This window comes from Megalobrama amblycephala, linkage group LG3 (assembly GCF_018812025.1).
Source record: "Megalobrama amblycephala isolate DHTTF-2021 linkage group LG3, ASM1881202v1, whole genome shotgun sequence".
In the NCBI taxonomy this organism is placed as follows: Eukaryota; Metazoa; Chordata; class Actinopteri; order Cypriniformes; family Xenocyprididae; genus Megalobrama; species Megalobrama amblycephala.
The window spans coordinates 58,235,392-58,256,392 of record NC_063046.1 but is presented as its reverse complement, the minus strand read 5'-3'; the positions used below and the strand labels follow the sequence as shown (position 1 = coordinate 58,256,392).

The window sequence follows — 21,001 nt, the reverse complement described above, 5'->3', positions numbered from 1 at the left end:
ACTGGAGTCGTAAGGATTATTTTTATGATGGATGGATGCATTTTTTTGGTTTCAAAATCTCGCTCCCTATTCACTGCCATTATAAAGCTTGGAAAAGCCAGGATATTTTTAAATAAATCTCTGATTGTGTTCATCTGAAAGAAGATATATACACCTGGGATGGCTTGAGGGAGAACAAATCATGGGCTAATTTTCATTTTTGGGTGAACTATCCCTTTAAGGAAAATGCGCAATACTGTAGGGGTTATATTACATACTGTAGCTGTTCATAACAACTCATTGAAATGTCTTTTTAAAGGCTTAAATAATACCTCTAGAATGTGATCTGAGATAAAGGATAACGCAGATGATTTTTATGCTCTGAGCAGATAAAGAGAGGCACCTATAGATGTGCGACATGACTACAGTAAGCTCCGGTAGAACTCTGCATTTATCTTCTCCCTCCGTTTCAGTCACAAACACAGTCACACACTCGCATCTGTCATGGAACATTTCACACACACACACACACACACACACACACACACACACACACACACACACACACACACACACACACACACACACACACACACACACATGCATCAGAAGCACTGCAACCAGTGTCCAAAATTAACTTGCCAAACCAAACAATGGTTTCATTTATTTTAATAGAAGAAAAATATTTTTGCAAAAATAAAAGTTTGTCCTTATGTCAGTGGTTTTATGTAGTCGTCTTTCCTTGTGTTCACTGTTGCTCAGAGAATCATATTTGAGCCAAAAACTGTCCAAAAAACATGATATACATATTTTTTTTCATTTAGAATTTAGAAGTAAAGGAAGATTCCAGGTTCAGTACATGTTTACAGCGTTTGTGGCATGATGTTGATTACCACAAATATCAATTTCTACTCGTTCCTCCTTTTCTTTCCAACAAACAACAATTTGGGTTACAGTTAGACACTTATAGTGGATGTGAAAGGGGCTAATCTGTAAACGTTAAAATACTCACTCTTTCAATAGTATTTAGACACAAAATGTAAATAATAAGTGTATTAACATGATTTTAGTGTGAACAAATCAACAAATGTTTCAGTGAGGTTAAACTCAAATCAACCTATTTAATTTAAGTCAACGTAAAGCTAACGTCAACTATAACAATTTAAGCAGCTTCACAGCTATATCAGAGGAGTAATGTAAGTGCTTTTATAAGCTTATTATAAGCTTCACATTTCTGCTTTTAAGTTACCCACAAACTGGCCTTAAATGCCTCACACTAACCTTGATATATATTTTTAAGAAAAAATTAATTTCGGTAACACTTTAGTATAGGGAACACATATAAATTATTAAACTATGACTTTTCCCTCAATAAACTCCTAATTTACTGCTTATTAATAGTTAGTAAGGTAGTTGTTAAGTTTAGGTATTGGGTAGGATTAAGAATGTAGAATAAGGCTTTAATATGTGCTTTATAAGTACTAATATATAGCAAATATCCTAGTAATAAGCATGCTAATAAGCAACTAGTTAAACGACCCTAAAATAAGTGTTACAGAAATGTTTTTGTGGTAATCAACATTATGCCACACAAATGTGGTCCACAAAGCTTAAAGGGTCAGTTCACCCAAAAATTGAAATTGTTATCATTTTCTCACCCTTATGTCGTTCCAAACCTGTATGACAAAACAGAAGATATTTGGTAGTAATTGGTTGCTAATATTCTTCACAAATAACAAAATAAAAGGCATCTGCTTGACCAATTATAGAAGAAAAGTGTAACACACAGTCTGTAAACAGACTTGACTTTATTTCTTCAAAAACAGTTTTGTTTCTGCCAGCTTCAAGGCTTTCCTCAGACATCCATGCCATCATTCTACAAAAGAAAAATCTTCTTTTGTGTTCAGAAGAAGAAAGAAAGCCATACAGGTTTGGAACGACATGAAGTCGAGTAAATCATGACAGAATTGACATTTTGGGTGAACTATGCCTTTAATTTGTAGTGAATATCCCTTTATTTTGAGGAACATTCCAAAAAATCTTTTCCTTAAAGGATTAGTTCACTTTCAAATGAAAATTACCCCAATCTTTACTCACCCTCAAGCCGTCCTAGGTGTATATGACTTTCTTCTTTCTGATGAACACAATCAGAGTTATATTAATAAATATCCTGACACATCCGAGCTTTATAATGGCAGTGAACGGGACCAATGAGTTTGAAGCTGAAGAAAGTGCATCCATCCATCATAAACGTACTCCACATGGCTCCAGGGGGTTAATAAAGACCGTCTGAAGTGAAGCGATGTGTTTGTGTAAGAAAAATATACATATTTAACAAGTTATAAAAATAAAATATCGTCTTCTGCCAGACCGCCTTCCATATTCAACTTATGAAGAAAGCGTAACACGGAAGGCGGTCTGGTGGAAGCTAGATATATTACTTCATAACTTGTTAAATATATATTTTTCTTACACAAACACATCGGAAGTCCTTTATTAACCCCCTGGAGCTGTGTGGAGTATGTTTATGATGGATGGATGCAGTTTCTTCAGCTTAAAACTCATTGGTCCCGTTCACTGCCAATATAAAGCTCGGATGCATCAGGATATTTATTAATATAACTCAGATTGTGTTCATCAGAAAGAAGATACACCTAGGATGGCTTGAGGGTGAGTAAAGCTTGGGGTAATTTTCATTTTAAAGTGAACTAATCCTTCAAGGAAAAGTTTTTTTGGAATGTTCCTCAAAATAAAGGAATATTCACTACAAATTAAAGGGATAGTTCACCCAAAATGTCAATTCTTTCATCATTTACTCGACTTCATGTCGGTTCAAGCCTGTATGGCTTTCTTTCTTCTTCTGAACACAAAAGAAGATTTTTCTTTTGTAGAATGATGGCATGGATGTCTGAGGAAAGCCTTGAAGCTGGCAGAAACAAAGCTGTTTTTGAAGAAATAAAGTCAAGTCTGCACTGTAAAAAATTACCATGATTTTAACAGTAAAAGACTGTAAAAATGCTGCAGTGAAAAACTGTAAATTGGTTTACAGAAAGTTTCTGTACTATATACGGCGAATAACTGTAATAGATCCAACGGTACATTTAATGTAATTTTACGGTAAAATACCATTAAATTCACAGTTTTTGGAAGTGAAAAATAACAATTCATTGTAAAATTTACAGTGAAAATCCGTAAATTGACATTCCCACAATTCCCTGCATGACACTTCACATTTGATATATTTTCGTTGAAATAACTGTTTCTTCTTAGTTTTTCTCATTTTTTTCTAATCAGTTATGTACATTAGGGTTTTATGTTACATCTAATGTTGTTAAATTAATGTTTATTGCATTTTTAAAATTTCATGCATGTTACCATGATGGTGTTTAGTGTGTGTGTGAATGACACTGTGTGCACCTTCTATACGTTAGTGTTGTCCTTCTCAGCTTGTGGAAAAGCTGCTTGTGATGAGCTTTGATTCATCATGTGACTCTTATCACCACTGTGTTTGGTGACTGTCAGTGTATTATAAAGGTACAAAACAGATATTAGTACTTCATTAGGTTGGTAAATTAACATTATATCAGTTAATGAAATACGTTATTTTACCGTAAATTTAACAATTTTTTTTTTACGTTGCTACTGTATTTTTTTACGGTAAAGTTCTGGCAACCACAGCTGCCGTTTTTTTACCGTAAATGGGATTTTTTTTACAGTGCTGATGGACATTGTTAAATTAACAACAAATTACTGTATATATTATTATATTATAACTTTTTTTTTTACTGCAAATATCAGTAAAAAGCTATGGAAAGTTGCATTTTTTACATAAAATTACTGTATAATTGACAAATATATTTGTTTTTTTCTACCATGATTTTGGTAAAAAAAAATACGTTGTCTACTGTAAAATTTAGGGTTACAAAACCAGTATACCATATTGTCTTTTACAGATTCCACATTTTTTTCGCGGTATATTCCTGGCAACCACAGCTGCCGGTATTTTACCGTAAATTTGACAGTTTTTTTTTAACAGTGTGTTTACAGACTGTGTGTTACACTTTTCTTCTATAATTGGTCAAGCAGATGCCTTTTATTTTGTTATTTGTGAAGAATGTTAGCAACCAATTACTACCATTGTACGGACAAAAAAAAAAAAAAAAAAAAAACCTTAGACATTTCTCAAAATATCTTCTGTTTTGTCATACAGGTTTGGAACGACATGAGGGTGAGAAAATGATAACAATTTCAATTTTTGGGTGAACTGATGTGTTTGTGTAAGAAAAATATATATTTAACAAGTTATGAAGTAATATATCTAGCTTCCACCAGACTGCCTTCCATATTTAAGTTACAAAAAAAGCATCGATTACACTTTATTCATAAGTTGAATACAGAAGGCGGTCTGGTAGAAGACGATATTTTACTTTTATAACTTGTTAAATATGGATATTTTTCTTACACAAACACATCGCTTCACTTCAGACGGTCTTTATTAACCCCCTGGAGCCGTGTGGAGTACGTTTATGATGAATGGATGCACTTTCTTGACCTTTAAACTCATTGGTCCTGTTCACTGCCATTATAAAGATTGGACACATCAGGATATTTATTAATATAACTCAGATTGTGTTCATCAGAAAGAAGAAAGTCAAATACATGAAGGCTTGAGGGTGAGTAAAGCTTGGGGTAATTTTCATTTTAAAGTGAACTAATTCTTTAATAAACGTTTGAAGGTAAACTGCCCACTGAGGTAAATTTCATAAGAAGACACTTGAAGATTTAAACTCACTTATATCATACTTTCAATTCAACACTATAAACAATGCTGGGTTAAAAACAACCCATGTTGGGTTGAAAATGGACAAACCCAGCGGTTGGGTTATATGTTTGCCCAACATGCTGGGCAGTTTAATTTAACTCAAATATTGTTTAAAATTTACTATATGGCTGGCTTAAAATGAACCCAAAATAGTTTGGAAATTAAAAATCAGACACATAATTACTAGAGACAACAATAACAATCAAAGGGTGAACAATTATTAATAAGCTATTTAATAAATGTTTATTGATTAATTATTATTTATTAAAATTATTAATAAATGTTAATTTCCAGCATATTTTGGGTTCATTTTAAGCAAGCAATACAGTAATTTTAAAACAATAGTTGAGTTAAATAAAACTACCCAGCAGGTTGGGCAAACATTTAACTCAACCACTGGGTTAAAACAACCCAATCGCTGGGTTTGTCCATTTTCAACCCAACGTGGGTTGTTTTTAACCCAGCATTTTTAGAGTACTGTCTGACCTACACCGGGTATTAAATTGCAGTTCCTTATAAAGTTACCAGCAACTGCTGCATTTAATTTACTTGCCAAAACCAATTTCAACTTCCATTTGTCTCTTGGCAAGTGTTAATTTTAGACTCTGACTGCAGCAATCTGTCCATCCACTGACTGACAGGGCCGAATAAAACATCCAAAAGGCTTCAAAAGGCATTCACGAAAAGTCAATCCTATAATAACGTTTAGGTCTGAAACACTGCAACAATTCAACACTGCACTAAGAATGGCACTTAAGTCAAACATTTAACAGCACAATTAGTGTTTTGGGGTATTTCTGACTGCATTGTCCAAAACTTTCAAAGATACAGACAAACAACAGAGCAAACACATCACACAAACATACGTTTCACAATGTTTCACGGGGTCAGAGAGCTCAGCTCAGGTTCATCAAAGTCTCTGGTTGTGTCTGGGTTCACTGAATGAAGGGCATTCGCTCCTTGTTGTCATTGTCTCCCTCTTGTTCCTCTTCCTCCTCACCTGCTTCACTAGTCTCTGTGCTATCATTGGCCATCTGAAAGAGAAATGGTTTTACAGTTTTAAGGTCCAGGCAATCTCTCAGGCAGTGTTTCAGAAGAGACCTCCACAAGATCTGGACCAAAAATTGATGCACCTCTTGATGGTAATAACATCACAACATTTTTTTTTTTTTCATCAATTTTTGGTCAAGATCTTGTATTGACAATGCAAGAGGTGAGCACTCTGTAAAGTCTCCTCCAGCACATCCCGAAGACTTTCAATGAATTTAAGATCAGGCCAATTCATGTGTGAAAATGATTCTTCATGCTCTCTGAAACATTCTTTCATAGTTTGAGCCTGATGAATCTTGACATTGTCATCCTGGAATATGGTCATGATACATCTTCCTACATGGTTTTAAGAAACAAAAGCTACACACTCCATCTTTAAGGGTAAGAAGAACTGTTACCAAACATTTAACATGCTAGAAACATAATAATCACTGCAATAATGATCCAGTCATAGACTCTTAAAGATGCCCTAGATTCAAAAATTGAATTTACCTCGGCATAGTTGAATAATAAGAGTTCAGTACATGGAAATGACATACAGTGAGTCTCAAACTTCCTCCTTCTTATATAAATCTCATTTGTTTAAAAGACCACCGAAGAACAGGCGAATCTCAACATAACACCGACTGTTACGTAACAGTCGGGATCATTAATATGTACACCCCCAATATTTGCATATGCCAGCCCATGTTCAAGGCATTACACAAGGGCAGAACGTCTGGATGTGCACAGCTGGATCATCAGACTAGGTAAGCAAGCAAGGACAATAGCAAAAAATGGCAGATGGAGCAATAATAACTGACATTATTCATGATAACATGATATTTTTAGTGATATTTGTAAATTGTCTTTCTAAATGTTTCTTTAGCATGTTGCTAATGTACTGTTAAATGTGGTTAAAGTTACCATCGTTTATTACTGTATTCACGGAGACAAGAGAGCCGTCGCTATTTTCATTTTTAAACGCTTGCAGTCTGTATAATTCATAAACACAACTTCATTCTTTATAAATCTCTCCAACAGTGTAGCATTAGCCCGTTAGCCACAGAGCATATAGCCTCAAACTCATACAGAATCAATGTAAACATCAAAATAAACACTGTACTTACGCGATTAGACATGCTGCATGACGAACACTTTGTAAAGATCCATTTTGAGGGTTATATTAGCTGTGTGAACTTTTTTTATGTTGTTTAAGGCAAGCGGGAGCTCTTGGGGCGTGGAGCACGAGATTTAAAGGGCCACACACCCTGAATCGGCTCATTTCTAATTATGCCCCAAAATAGGCAGTTAAAAAAATGAATAAAAAAAAAATCTATGGGGTATTTTGAGCTGAAACTTCACAGACACATTCAGGGGACACCTTAGACTTATATTACATCTTGTAAAAAAAAGTTCTAGGGCACCTTTAAACATTTGCCTATTAAAATTCAAATAGCGACTTTTTTTTTTGGGGGGGGGGGGGGGGGGTAGTATATCTAAATATAAATATAGCTGAGAACTGCAAAAAAGGTATAGTTCACCAATAAAAATGAATATTCTGTCATTTACTCACCCTCATGTCATTCTAAACCTGTATGACTTTCTTTCTTCTGTGGAACATAAAAGAAGATATTTTGAAGAATTTCCCAGTGTTTTTTGCAATTATTTGAAAATAAATTTACAATGAAAGTAAATATGCTATGGTCTAATTTTGTTTAGGGTTGTTATAGTTTATCATAACTAAAAACCATTAAAATTCCATTAAAAATCATTTTGTCAAACTTCAACTGAAATAAAAACAATATTTTATTTAAAAAAGACTATTTAATTTAATATCAACTAAATTGAAACTGAAATAAAGATTAATAAAAACTATAGTGACATTTACAAAATGAAAAATATACACAACAAAATTTCTAAAACTTAAAAAAAATTTCTAAAACCAAAATTAAAATGAAAACAGAATAAAATAAAAATAAAATAAATATAAAATAAAAATGGTAACACTTTAGTTAGTTTAGGTTCATTAGTTACTACATTAGCTAACATGAACTAATAATGAACTGCACTTCTACAGCCTTTATTAATGTTTGTTAATGTTAATTTCAACATTTACTAATACATTATTAAAATCTTGCTAACATTAGTTAATGCACTGTAAACTAACATGAACAAACAATGAAAAACTGCATTTTCATTAACTAACATTAATAAAGATTAGTAAATACAGTAACAAATGTATTGCTCATGGTTAGTTCATGTTAGTTAATGCATTAACCAATGTTTAACTAATGAAACTTATTGCAAAGTGTTACCATAAAAACTAATTAAAACTATTAACAAAGACGGTCACACTTTATTTTAGGGTCCAATTCCCACTACTAACTAACTATTAAAGGCACAATATGTAAGATTTTTGGATTAAAGTAGGCCTATCTAAAAACCACTAGAACTTTAGAACAATTTTAACCATGACACGGACCGTGTTCGTTCGTCGCCTATCAATGACATCATACCCGCGTTACCCTCGGTTTTCGGTTTTATTTTGTAGAAACCATGGAAACACCAAAGACACACATATTATGTGTTTTATTAGACTGGTGAGCAACTGTTTGGATACATTGATCGACAGAAAACTAATCATGTTATATAGCTCAACACAGTAAGTCTTATTGTTTAAATCTTGTTTTCTTGATTTACCGTGAGTACCATGTTTTACCATGCCTAATATCGATCTAGCTTACTGCAGTGTCAACAAGTGTCTCACAGCAGCCACCGAGTGAACGCACAGAGTAGCATTATAACAACTTTCAACACACTCAAATGTACAGTATCTAATATGATAAACAGCGCGGCTTTACCCCACATACGCTTGACCAGAAGAAGCAGAATTGACGACTGCGGCATAATAAAAGTTCCTCTGCTCTCCAGATGTGTGTTCGCGCTCGTCTCTCATTATCAATCGCTCCTGGGCCTCATTACACTCCAACGGCTTTCAGCCACACCCTGCTTCATACTACAGTAATGTTAATAAATCTTTAATACACCAGATGTAGACGTGAAGACAACACCTCCCATGATTCCACGAAATCAAGGCATCATCAAGCTATGCCTTTGTTTTGAATAAGCGACCTCTAGAGGTGAAAACTACATATTGTGCCTTTAACTATGACTTTTGCCTCAATAAACTCCTAATTACTGCTTAATAAGTTTTGGTGTTGGGTAGGATTAAGGGATGTAGAATATGATCATGCAGAATAAGGCATTAATATGTGCTTTATAAGTACTAATAAACAGTAATATACAGTACATGTTAATACGCAACTAGTTAGAATAATAGTGAGAATTGGACCCTAAACTAAAGTGTTACCATAAAAACTATAATAGTATTTCAATGACACTAAAGCAACACTGATCTTTTTTAGACATCAACATGCTTATTTTGTGTTCTGCAGAAGAAAGAAAGTAAATGACAGAATTTTCATTTTTGGGTAAACCGTCCCTTAAGAGCTATGAGCAACAGTTTAGACATTATCAGTTGTTTCTTTAAGGAGAAACATCTAAGATGCAGCAGATCAAGGCTTCTGAGCTATAGAAAAAAAATCTACATATACACAATAAAATCATCTTCTGGGAAGGGACAGAAATGGAAAACAATTTTTCAGAAGTTCCTCTTCAGTTGCTCCTAGAGCCTCCCTGGATGAAGTAAAGACACTAAAGGTAGAGAGCATACTGTTGTAGGCCACTATTTCCACTATTTATGACTCTCCAGTGAGAACAGCGTCATAAGGCGCAGTCTCCATGGCAACTGCTGAGGTGATGTCGCCTGACTCGTGGATCACTGTCACAATACCATTTTTTGTTCCTTCTAAACAGGTGCATTATTCAAATGTGCCTTTGTGCTTCATAAAAGAACATTTCTTTTCTCTCTCACAGTTTTGGAGAGTGTGTACACTGAATATAAAATATAATAATGTTAGAAAACCAAACAATGCAAGACATTATGAAAACAGAAAAATGAAAGGGCAGCACCAATAGTTGACATGATAATTATAATGTTTTGCACATAATCTTTTGCTTGCCTTAGAACACTGATCTAAACTCAAAGGCAGGTTTTCAGATGACTCACTCACCAAAGGCGTGGGAGACTTTTCCACATCCAAAATGAGCTTCCCTATGTTTCCTCTGTCATGGATTCTCTGCATGGCTTCCTTCACCTACAGGTTAACACAACAAATCACACATGCAAAAAAGAAAAGAAAAACTCCTCATCAAGTACCTCATCATGAACTGACACTTAAGCTCCATATTGGCCCATGTGAAGTGTGTAACACCACAGACAAAACTAAAGAGGGCAGCAGAGTCACAATCAGCAAACAAACTGATGTAATCTACTGCAGGTTCAACAGACAGACAGACAGACAGACAGACAGACAGACAGACGGATAGATAGACAGACAGATAGATAGATAGATAGATAGATAGATAGATAGATAGATAGATAGATAGATAGATAGATAGATAGATAGATAGATAGATGGATAGATGGATAGATGGATAGACAGACGGATAGATAGATAGATAGATAGATAGATAGATAGATAGATAGATAGATAGATAGATAGATAGATAGATAGATAGATAGATAGATAGATAGATAGATAGATAGATAGATAGATAGATAGATATTCTTTCTGTCAATATTTATGTCTCATTCAACACCCTCATTGTTATTGTCATAAAGGCTGGAATAAACTACACAACTTTTGCATAGATTTTTGCCCGGATAGGCATTCTGGACGAGTCAATGCTAGTTGCTGAAAAAAGATTTTGGGCAATTACACAGCCAATTACACAGAAAACGATGATGATGGACACAGACTACTTTTAGCTTCAGACTATGATTCCATCTACTCTGAGGATAACAAATATGTTTTATATTTTGAGACGATTTTAGATTGCTGTCACAGTTCCCTCGTCTCCTGGACTCCATCTCCCATGATCCTCTTGTCTCCACACCTGCACTCACTTCCCTCGTCATCTCCCCATCAGCACTCATCACCTGCACCTGGACTCCTTCATCAGCACTGCCTTTATAATGGACTCACTCCCTTCACTCCCTGTCGGAGCTTGTTGTTGTTTAATGTACCTGTGTGTTAATTAATGTACCTTAATGTACCTCTTCTCCTGCATTCATTCATTAAAATACCTTAACTGTGGATATCCGTTTACATCTCGTCTATACAACACCAGCGTACTGTAACAATTTTCATTTGTCATGTGTCTTTTAGGAATGAAGTTCAGGTTTCTGCGTGAGTTTGTTGTTTTCGGAATGACTACCAACAATCTGGTAGTGTGTGGGGAGAGGGGGTGCAGAAATCAATTTCAATAGTACATTGAGTCTAATTTATCAACATAGAAGTCATGTTTAACGTGATAGTTTTATCCTTATATTTCTCAAAGGTTTTGTGACATCTGCCTTTACGAGACTGTCCTCCTCCAAAAACTGACCCTATAGGTATTTTTCAAGCACCTTATTACAACCTATATTTACATTTTAAAGTCATGCGCCCTCTAGCTGCTGTAAAAATAATGACAGTGTCGTCTTACGTCTGTCGTCATGAAATGATGTATGACCGTCGTTACCAATCAAAATTTGTGTTCTTTTAAATGCAATGTGTGGACTTTTTACACGGTCCCTTACCCACCATTTGTCCTATTTCCGTTTAGCAAAACTCATTTTTTTATTAATGACTACACCTACACCTACCCCAACCCTAAACCTACCCTTAGTGATTTATAGTGAATATACACTTTTTATGAGCACATGCATTCCCTGGGATCGAACCCATGATCGCATGATCACATGATTGCATATTGTTATATATTGCAATGCTCTGCCAATTGAGCTACGCAAAACGTGAAATATGACGCAGATAAAAGGGAACAATGCACTAAAATTAAAATCTGTTGTCGATAGAGGTGCAACTTTGGTAAACGCTCCTATGAGTTGTATTTCAGGGAAGTGACAAATGACATATATGGCCGTATTGGCTGGAGGACATGTTGGCCTTTACATGCACATGAACTTTAATGACATCCCATTCTTAATCCGTAGGGTTTAATATGGAGTTGGCCCACCCTTTGCAGCTATAACAGCTTCAACTCTTCTGGGAAGGCTTTCCACAAGGTTTAGGAGTGTGTTTATGGGAATTTTTGACCATTCTTCTAGAGGCACATTTGTGAGGTCAGGCAGTGATGTTGGCGAGAAGGTCTGGCTCACAGTCTCCGCTCTAATTCATCCCAAAGCTGTTCTAGTCAGACCTCGGGTTGAGGTCAGGACTCTGTGCAGGCCAGTCAAGTTCCTCCACACCAAACTCACTCATCCATGTCTTTATGGACCTCACTTTGTGCACTGGTACGCAGTCATGTTGGAACAGGAAGGGGCCATCCCCAAACTGTTCCCACAAAGTTGGGATGAAATTGCATGAAATTGTCCAAAATGTGTTGGTATACTGAAGCATTAAGAGTTCCTTTCACTGGAACTAAGGGTTCAAGCCCAACCCCTGAAAAACAACCCCACACCATAATCCCCCTCCTCCAAACTTTACACTTGGCACAATGCAGTCAGGCAAGTACCGTTCTCCTGGCAACAGCCAAACCCAGACTCGTCCATCGGATTCCCAGACAGAGAAGCGTGATTGGTCACTCCAGAGAACACGTCTCCACTGCTCTAGAGTCCAGTAGCGGTGTGCTTTACATCACTGCATCCGGTGCTTTGCATTGCACTTGGTGATGTAAGGCTTGGATGCAGCTGCTCGGCCATGGAAACCCATTCCATGAAGCTCTCTACTCACTGTTCTTGAGCTAATTTGAAGGCCACATGAAGTTTGGAAGTCTGTAGCTGTTGACTCTGAAGAAAGTTGGCGACTTGTCACTAGAGGTGACTTGACACTACGCAGTGTGTGCCTCAGCATGTGCTGACCCCGCTCTGTGATTTTACGTGGTCTACCACTTAATGGCTGAGTTCCTGTTGTTCCCAATTGCTTCCACTTTGTTATGACACCACTAACAGTTGACTGTGTTATATTTAGTAGTGAGGAAATTTCACAAATGCACTTATTGTACAGGTGGCAACCTATCACGGTACCACACTTGAATTCACTGAGCTCCTGAGAGCGACCCATTCTTTCACAAATGTTTGTAGAAGCAGTCTGCATGCCTAGTGCTTGATTTTATACACCTGTGGCCATGGAAGTGATTGGAACACCTGAATTCAATGATTTGGAGGGGTGTCCCAATACTTTTGGCAATAAAGTGTATTTATATATTGTTAGTACTGAGATTTTTTACGTCAGTGAATAAATACATAGATTCGTAATCAATGCTCATGTTCCTTAGCGGACTGGTGGTAAAACTTTTATTAAGCGTGTCAGAGAGGTTCTGGGTTCTAATCTGCCTTTGTATAGTTTTTTTTTTCTTCATTAAAAAACCAAAGATGTTCATCAATGATTATATATCAAGAGCAGGGACACTTCTGTGTGCATTTTGTTTTGTGATTTCACCAGACCGATTAGAGAGTCTCCTCAATGGTGTTAAGCAAAAGATTGAAGCATCTGTGTGAAGACTGTGCATGAGTGCCAAGAAAACATTGTTGCCTTCCACCACTGATAACAGCGGCAACGAACACTCAGCATGATTTCAAAAACAATGCAATTCATTCCAGTGCCAGATCACCTCTGATTAACAAAATGAATACTCTGCTAGTCAACTGGAGATGTTTCATTTGTATTAGATACATCCGTGCCACGAGACGTTTCAAAAAGTGGTAGAGACAATATCGATCTTGGCAATAAGTGGTGGGTACATGTCCCCCCCCCGTAAATTATGCCTGTGTACAAAGTCAGCAATTGTAAGATTGTGTTTTAAAATCTGATTTTAAAAGCCATGTAGTGTATTTTTGCCTTAACCCACAATTTCCACAGCCTTGAATTAAAAAAAAAAAAAAAAAAGCTCTGATATTTTTATAGTTAATTGCCAAATGTCAAGATAGAGATGTAGCTTCTAATATGAGCTAGGAAAATGAGCTACTAACACAGCTGGTGCCCTTTTAAACAAAGGAAAAATTAGCTAGGTTTGTCCAAAACTTGGTATGGTACCTTTAATAAGCTTTAATGATGAAAAAGTTATTTTTACTGGTCAGACATTGATAAAATTAAATACAAGATAGTGAACGTTAAAGATCAGTATTCACAGGACATCATAGGGCACAGTGCACAACCAGACAGAATAAATTTTTTAGGCCTAATGTTTCTTTAAGTGGGAAAATGTGTCAACAGTAAATGTAAAATAAATTTACACTGGATTAAAATAAAGCATAAAAACAACACAAAAAAACAGCAGTGATTTTCCCTTCTCATTTCAGAACACCACTGCACAGCACCGCCATGACAGTATGCCTTTATGAACCTGTGCCCACAGGTTATGTGGGGGATGCATGGTACAGTATGTCCACATCTTGTAAAGTAACTGTTAACTGGATGAATCAGTAAATCAATAAACATGACAGCTGCTAGTCAGGACTGAAAATAGAAACATGACAACTGTTAACAGTCCCTAGCATCAGCTCTCTAAAGTCAAAATAACCCAAAAAAAAAAGGAATATTAGTTTCAAACCACTTGATTGTAATAATCCATAATAATTCAAAATGTCAAACCTTTGGCCCAAACAGTTAAATGCCTTTTAAAAGATGTTTTTCATCCACATTCCCCTACAGCATCTTGCTCAAGGTCACATGTCTTGAATCCTGAAGAGACGGTGAAATCCTTCACACTTCAAATCATTGTTTTGGTTAAAGGGCTTATAAACCATAAGTGTCTTAACTACGTTACAGTCAACCCTATTAATATATTTTTGTAAACAAATAATTGCTAGTGTTTCATGTTTAGATTAGCACTGATAAAGGCTGGAGTGCCACAAGTGTCTGTTCTGGGACCATTAACGTTTAACAGTGCAAGTTAATAGTCTCTGTAGAGCATCATTAGTATTCATCAATATCTTTATGCAGGTGATACCATCATCAAAAGCACTGGCTTTATGCTGATAGAGTCTTGGGAAAAAACATGCCTTCTGTTTAAACACTATTTATCATTTCAATAAATGTGAATTGAATTGAATTGTACCAGCTGTATCAGTCTGGCTACGCTCCATCATTCTTCTGGCTTGCTTCACTTTAATGTCAGTTCATTACAAAAACATTGTAAGATTATAGTTCTCAGATCAGAGTATTCCACTCATCTACTGCCATCATACACTAATTTCATTTGATCATTATAGAATCATTAAATAATTGATAATGGTACTTACTTGTTAAGACCTGCTAAGTATTAAACTTCTGCCTGTAACTCATCTCAAAAACACCTCAGCTTTAAAGGACACAGGGATTTAATCATTTAATGCTCCTGCTATTCAAGTAATATGTCTAAGTGCAGACATCATCCTTTCCGCCCTCTCTTCCCATAAAACATCAAGGGTCATTTCTCCAGCCGTGCCCCTCAGATTCAGCTTCATTTCACTGGTATTGCAAATATGTGGAGGGTTTGATTGTGCCTGAATGAGTCATAGTGGTCACGCAGGATTGGAGGCAATAAATTGCATTAGTGGAAAGATTGCCTCAATATATCCCCAAAGGCACAGAATATAGTCACTGAGGAGTTTCAGCACAAATCTAATTTTCAAAGTCTCACAAATATTCATTTATACATCCAACTGTCTTCATGGAACCATGTCAGACTTCATAATATTTAATTCTAATATAATTAATTCTTCCAACATTTATTAACAATCAAGGCTGTAACAGTGTCTTGGAAATTTTCCAAAAATGAAATATAGAGGAATTATTTAATATTAAGAAATTAAATAACTAAAGTATTTAAAGGAATTTATGGGAATAAAAAAAGGAAAGAAAAACATTAAAAAAAAAATAGAATTTATTGTAATGATTTTTAAATATTTGCAAATAATATTTATATTTTAAAATATGCAAACATTCACTCTTAATCGTATACCTAATATGTTTAAAACTGGTCTGTTAATGTTTCTGGTCATGTTTAGTCTGGTCACGAATTACTTGAATTACCGTAAATAAATAATAGCCTTCATTTTCACTTCAAAACAAAGTCGAGTAGTTTACATTACTGGATATATTACTGCCTGTAATATTTCTAATATAACATTTTAAAGGGGACCTATTATGCCCCTTTTTTCAAGATGTGATATAAGCCTCACAAAATACCTCACAGATCATTTATTATACCATGTTGTAAATACCCATTTTTGAGTGCATGCAAAAACATGCTGTTTCCGTGCATGTGTCTTTAAATGCAAATGAGCTGCTGCTCCCCACTCCCTTTCCAGGAAAGTGCTTCCTTCAGCAGCTCCTGCCTGCATCGGATACTCTGCCAAATACTAACAAAATATCTGATTGGTTTTGATTTTGGCACCATCTTTTGTGTGATGTACAACAAACTTCATAAAACTCATCAGTAAAATTTTGGCTATCATTCGGACGGGGTCCGCTACAACAGGCTTGTACTAATAGTGGATAAAAGCAACATAAGTTATAACCATAATTACCTGTTCTATCTCCATGCAACATATATTCTCTGGCTCTGTAGGCATCATTGTCCGACTCCGGTTCAAACTGAACACTGACAGTTTCTGACATTTTCAGTGCATGAGATCGTCCTGTTTTGTAGTTGCATGAGCTCTTGAAGCATTTAAACGGACACACACAAAAACAGTGCATTTTTGTTCACCCCCCCAAAACTGGCCATTTTAACATGCTATAAAAATGATCTGTGGGGTATTTTGAGCTAAAACTTCACATACACACTCTGGGGACATCAGAGACTTATTTTGCATATTGTATAAAGGGGCATAATAGGTCCACTTTAATAATACTGCATACTGTTTCATAATGTATTACAACACACTGAGGTGCAAGTAGTACAGTATCTGCCACTAATTAAGAATAAATAGCTTCTAACAACTACTTACACTTAAAAAAGTGTAAATGGCAATTAACGCTACTGCAAATAGCCTCTGCCATAATGTTATTCCAGAAAAATGAACCTCCTCCTGTGAGAACAATTCTCCCCAATCTGTACCCTGAACTTGTTCATTATCACAGAGACAAAAGGTGACCTCAGATCAGCCTAGAATGAGCTCAGGTTGGCACTGGCTTTCACCCTCTGGAATTCCCCTCCCATGCACTGAAGTCATGGGAGCCTGACCGCCTGGCACTCAACCCACTTCCCTCGCTCTCAAATAATGCACCTGGTCAAGAGCTGGAACAGATGAAGGATGTTGGTCAATTACTAAAAATGAACATCATTAAACTGAAATTCACTGACATTCATTAAAGTACAAAATTAAATCCGAAGGCTTTTTAAGTAGTAAAACAATTTCTGAGCTATCTTCATATAAATGAGCAGTCGTTGGACAGCACATGCTGTCACTAACTCTGAACTAATTTATTTTCAAGCGTGAACCACGGAGCGAACTTGCATTAGTGTGTTCCCTGGTGTTATGTGCCAGTTTGAGCCTGGTGCCGCCACAGCTTGTGAAGACTATTAGTCTCTTGTCAGACACATCAAAAGAGCACATACAGTCTCTGACTTTATCAGGCTGGTCGTTCTGTTCAGCCATTTGAATATAATGATCTGGGTTACTCTTTAACTTGAATTAAAGGTACGCTGCTCACAGAAAAAAAAAAGATGAGGAAATATTATCAGTCTTTCTCATAACTAATTAAATGCTGTTTCACATAGCTATGAGGTTGCTAGGGTGTTCTGGTATTTGGACAAGAGGTAGAGAGTCTCTAGTGATTCATTTAGCAACATTACTACATTTAGAGCCAGATTCACTAAACAGGGCATATCAGCGTGAGATCGCAATTCCAAAAAAGTTATGCGCATGCACTCTACTGATAACGAGCAAATTTCCATAATGACCAGCGCAATCTACAAAAGCAGCGCAAATTAGGGTCTGGTGTAAAGACCCCCTGTGGTGAAAAACAAGCGTTTAATGTTGTTTATATGTCTATGTGGTGTTTTTAACATGCTTTAAGACAAACCATGTGCAAATTCATCAGTCAACACCATTGCTGAGTATTTTCTTCTTAAAACTGCAGTGAGCCAAAGACAGTCTCAAAAAAGCGGTTTGAAAAAGCTGGTGTTTCTGACGTCACAAACAACCTGTAACAAATCGCGTCAACGAGTGGATCTCTGAGCTGGTGTGAACGAGTGGAGGAGGGGCTAATTTGCATATTCATAGAAGCGTGTATACTAAATGAGGGAAGGATGTAGAGTTACATTCAAGCTTTTCTAAGGCATGAAGAAATATTTTTTTTTAAGGAAAAACGTTTAAAGGTGCCCTCGAATGAAAAATTGAATTTATCTTGGCATTGTTAAATAACAAGAGTTCAGTACATGGAAATGACATACAGTGAGTCTCAAACTCCATTGTTTCCTCCTTCTTATATAAATCTCATTTTTTTTAAAAGACCTCCGAAGAACAGGCGAATCTCAACATAACACCGACTGTTACGTAACAGTCGGGATCATTAATATGTATGACCCCAATATTTGCATATGCCAGCCCACGTTTCCAACATTATGAAAGGCATTAGACAAGGGCAGCCAGTATTAACGTCTGGATGTGCACAACCAAATCATCAGACTAGGTAAGCAAGCAAGAACAATAGTGAAAAATGGCAGATGGAGCAATAATAACTGACATGATCCATGATATCATGATATTTTTAGTGATATTTGTAAACTGTCTTTCTAAATGTTTCGTTAGCATGTTGCTAATGTACTGTTAAATGTGGTTAAAGTTACCATCGTTTATTACTGTATTCACGGAGACAAGAGAGCCGTCGCTATTTTCATTTTTAAACACTTGCAGTCTGTATAATTCATAAACACAACTTCATTCTTTATAAATCTCTCCAACAGAGTAGCATTAGCCGTTAGCCACGGAGCACTATCAAACTCATTCAAAATCAGAAGTAAACAATATAACAGTATACAATACTCACATAATCCGACGCATGCATGACGAACACTTTGTAAAGATCCATTTTGAGGGTTATATTAGCTGTGTAAACTTTGTTAAGGCACTGTTCAAGGCAAGCGCGAGCTCTGTGGGCGTGGACCACGGGATTTAAAGGGGCCGCAGCATAAAATCGGCGCATTTATAATGATGCCCCAAAATAGGCAGTTAAAAAAATTAATAAAAAAAAAATCTATGGGGTATTTTGATCTGAAACTTCACAGACACATTCAGTGGACACCTTAGACTTATATTACATCTTTTAAAAACATAATCTAGGGCACCTTTAAATATTAATAATTTTGGCTATCAAACATTAGATCTAAGGGATAAAATTATTGACTACAGAGGGACTTTAAGACAAGCTTTTTTTGGGTGGTAAATAATGGTGCAAATCTTAGTAAATTGACTAGCACAAACCTTAGTAAATCACCTTGATTCAATGTAGCTACCACATAATATCATACAGGTATAAATTCCTTTTTAATTGATTATTAAATTGTTTAATTAAGGTTATACATAGCTTCCATGACAGAGTTCAAGATAAATCTTTTCATTACTACTGGAGTTGCCAGTTTGCTAAGTTTCAAATGAATATTAAACAGCAAGCACAAACTACGCAAAAAAGATTTTCAGATTACCAGAAATATATGATTTTTCTATTGGCTATTGTTAGGAATGTTTTATTAAGATACAAACATTTATGTTGCAATGATTAAGTTGCAATATATATATATATATATATATATATATATATATATATATATATATATTCAAAACTGCTAAAAAAAAAAAGATTTATGGAGAAGTACTTCCTTTTTAAATTTTGTTGTCATTTGTCTATCGTCATCAAACCAGGTTCATAATATCAGTTAATATAATAATAATGAGATAAATGTTTTATTGCAAATGCCCCAGATTATCATTTAGATTTGAAATTGCAGGTACTGAAATATTCAAATATTAAAACCTTAAGGGACATTCTTCACAAAGATATCCTGAACATTTCCTCTCTCAAACTGAATACTCTATAAAATATCCACTAAGATTCAATAATCCACTCAGACTTGGTCCTTTATCCATATAAAACCACTATATTATTATATTATTGACCACAAAAGGAGAAAAAGCTGTTCTCAACAAGCACTTTCAAAACTACAAGTACACGGATATAATTATTTCAAGACAATCTGAGGAAGAAATTAGACTGAATAATGTGAAGTAGGGCTGCACGTTATTGGCAAAAACTGACATTGCAATTTTTTTTTTTTTTTTTTTTGCGATATAGGCCTATATTGCGACATGAAAACAGTTTCATCAGATGTCTTGAATAGCTCCATTTGGAAAGAATGAGTCATTCTAGAATGATTGGGGTGATTTTGTAGGGAAGTGCATCTGCATAGAAAATAATAAACAATTTACAAGCATTAGATAAATAGAACAAAGATACAAATGAAATAAACAGTGCTTTATGTTTTTAGGTAAGTCTAACAGTATTCAGGTACAGAAATTAAATAATCAGATGTAAAATAACACTGCATAGTCTTCACTGTATAAATTAAATATAATTAATCTTTGTTAAAGCTACAAAAGTGATTTTCTTTTTGTATTTTTGATTAACATTAATGACTCAGACAGCAGCAGGTTTATTAGGCTGCAGTCACTTTAAGACCTAATATAATGATACACATCCATTTTCTTTCTCAATTGTTTAGGTTCACATAAGCCATATGTGACTGTGTTAACAAGGATACTCGCTGAGATGGGTGTTTTATATTATTTTGCATGTATATGTCTGTTCAAGCACAAGGAGAGGACTGAATTCGCTGTTTGCGACTCGCACAGAAGACAGTGTGTGAGCTCTGAAATTAGTTCTCTTTTGTGCCGTCTTCTGCTCAAATGCCTTTAAATCACTTGAATGTTTAAACTGACAGGACCTAAAACACGTGAAAATGATAAACTTTCACTCTATGATAATTGATCTGAGAACTACATGCATTTCGAACTGTGATGCCTGGTCCGTACGGATCACAGATCAACTACGATCCCTA

At 35.6% G+C, this 21,001-nt stretch overlaps 1 protein-coding gene across 1 annotated transcript in view; it reads right to left on the bottom strand.

The window, feature by feature from the left end:
• Positions 1-5,216: 5,216 nt before the first annotated feature.
• vat1l (vesicle amine transport 1-like) overlaps positions 5,217-21,001 on the bottom strand; it is a 49,394-nt gene continuing 33,609 nt past the window's right edge. The window contains exons 8-9 of the mRNA XM_048186217.1: positions 9,967-10,050; positions 5,217-5,835 (exon numbers count right to left, since the gene is read on the bottom strand). Coding sequence (XP_048042174.1) covers positions 5,737-5,835; positions 9,967-10,050 — 183 coding nt within the window. The 3' untranslated portion in view covers positions 5,217-5,736. The remainder of the gene's footprint in view (positions 5,836-9,966; positions 10,051-21,001) is intronic.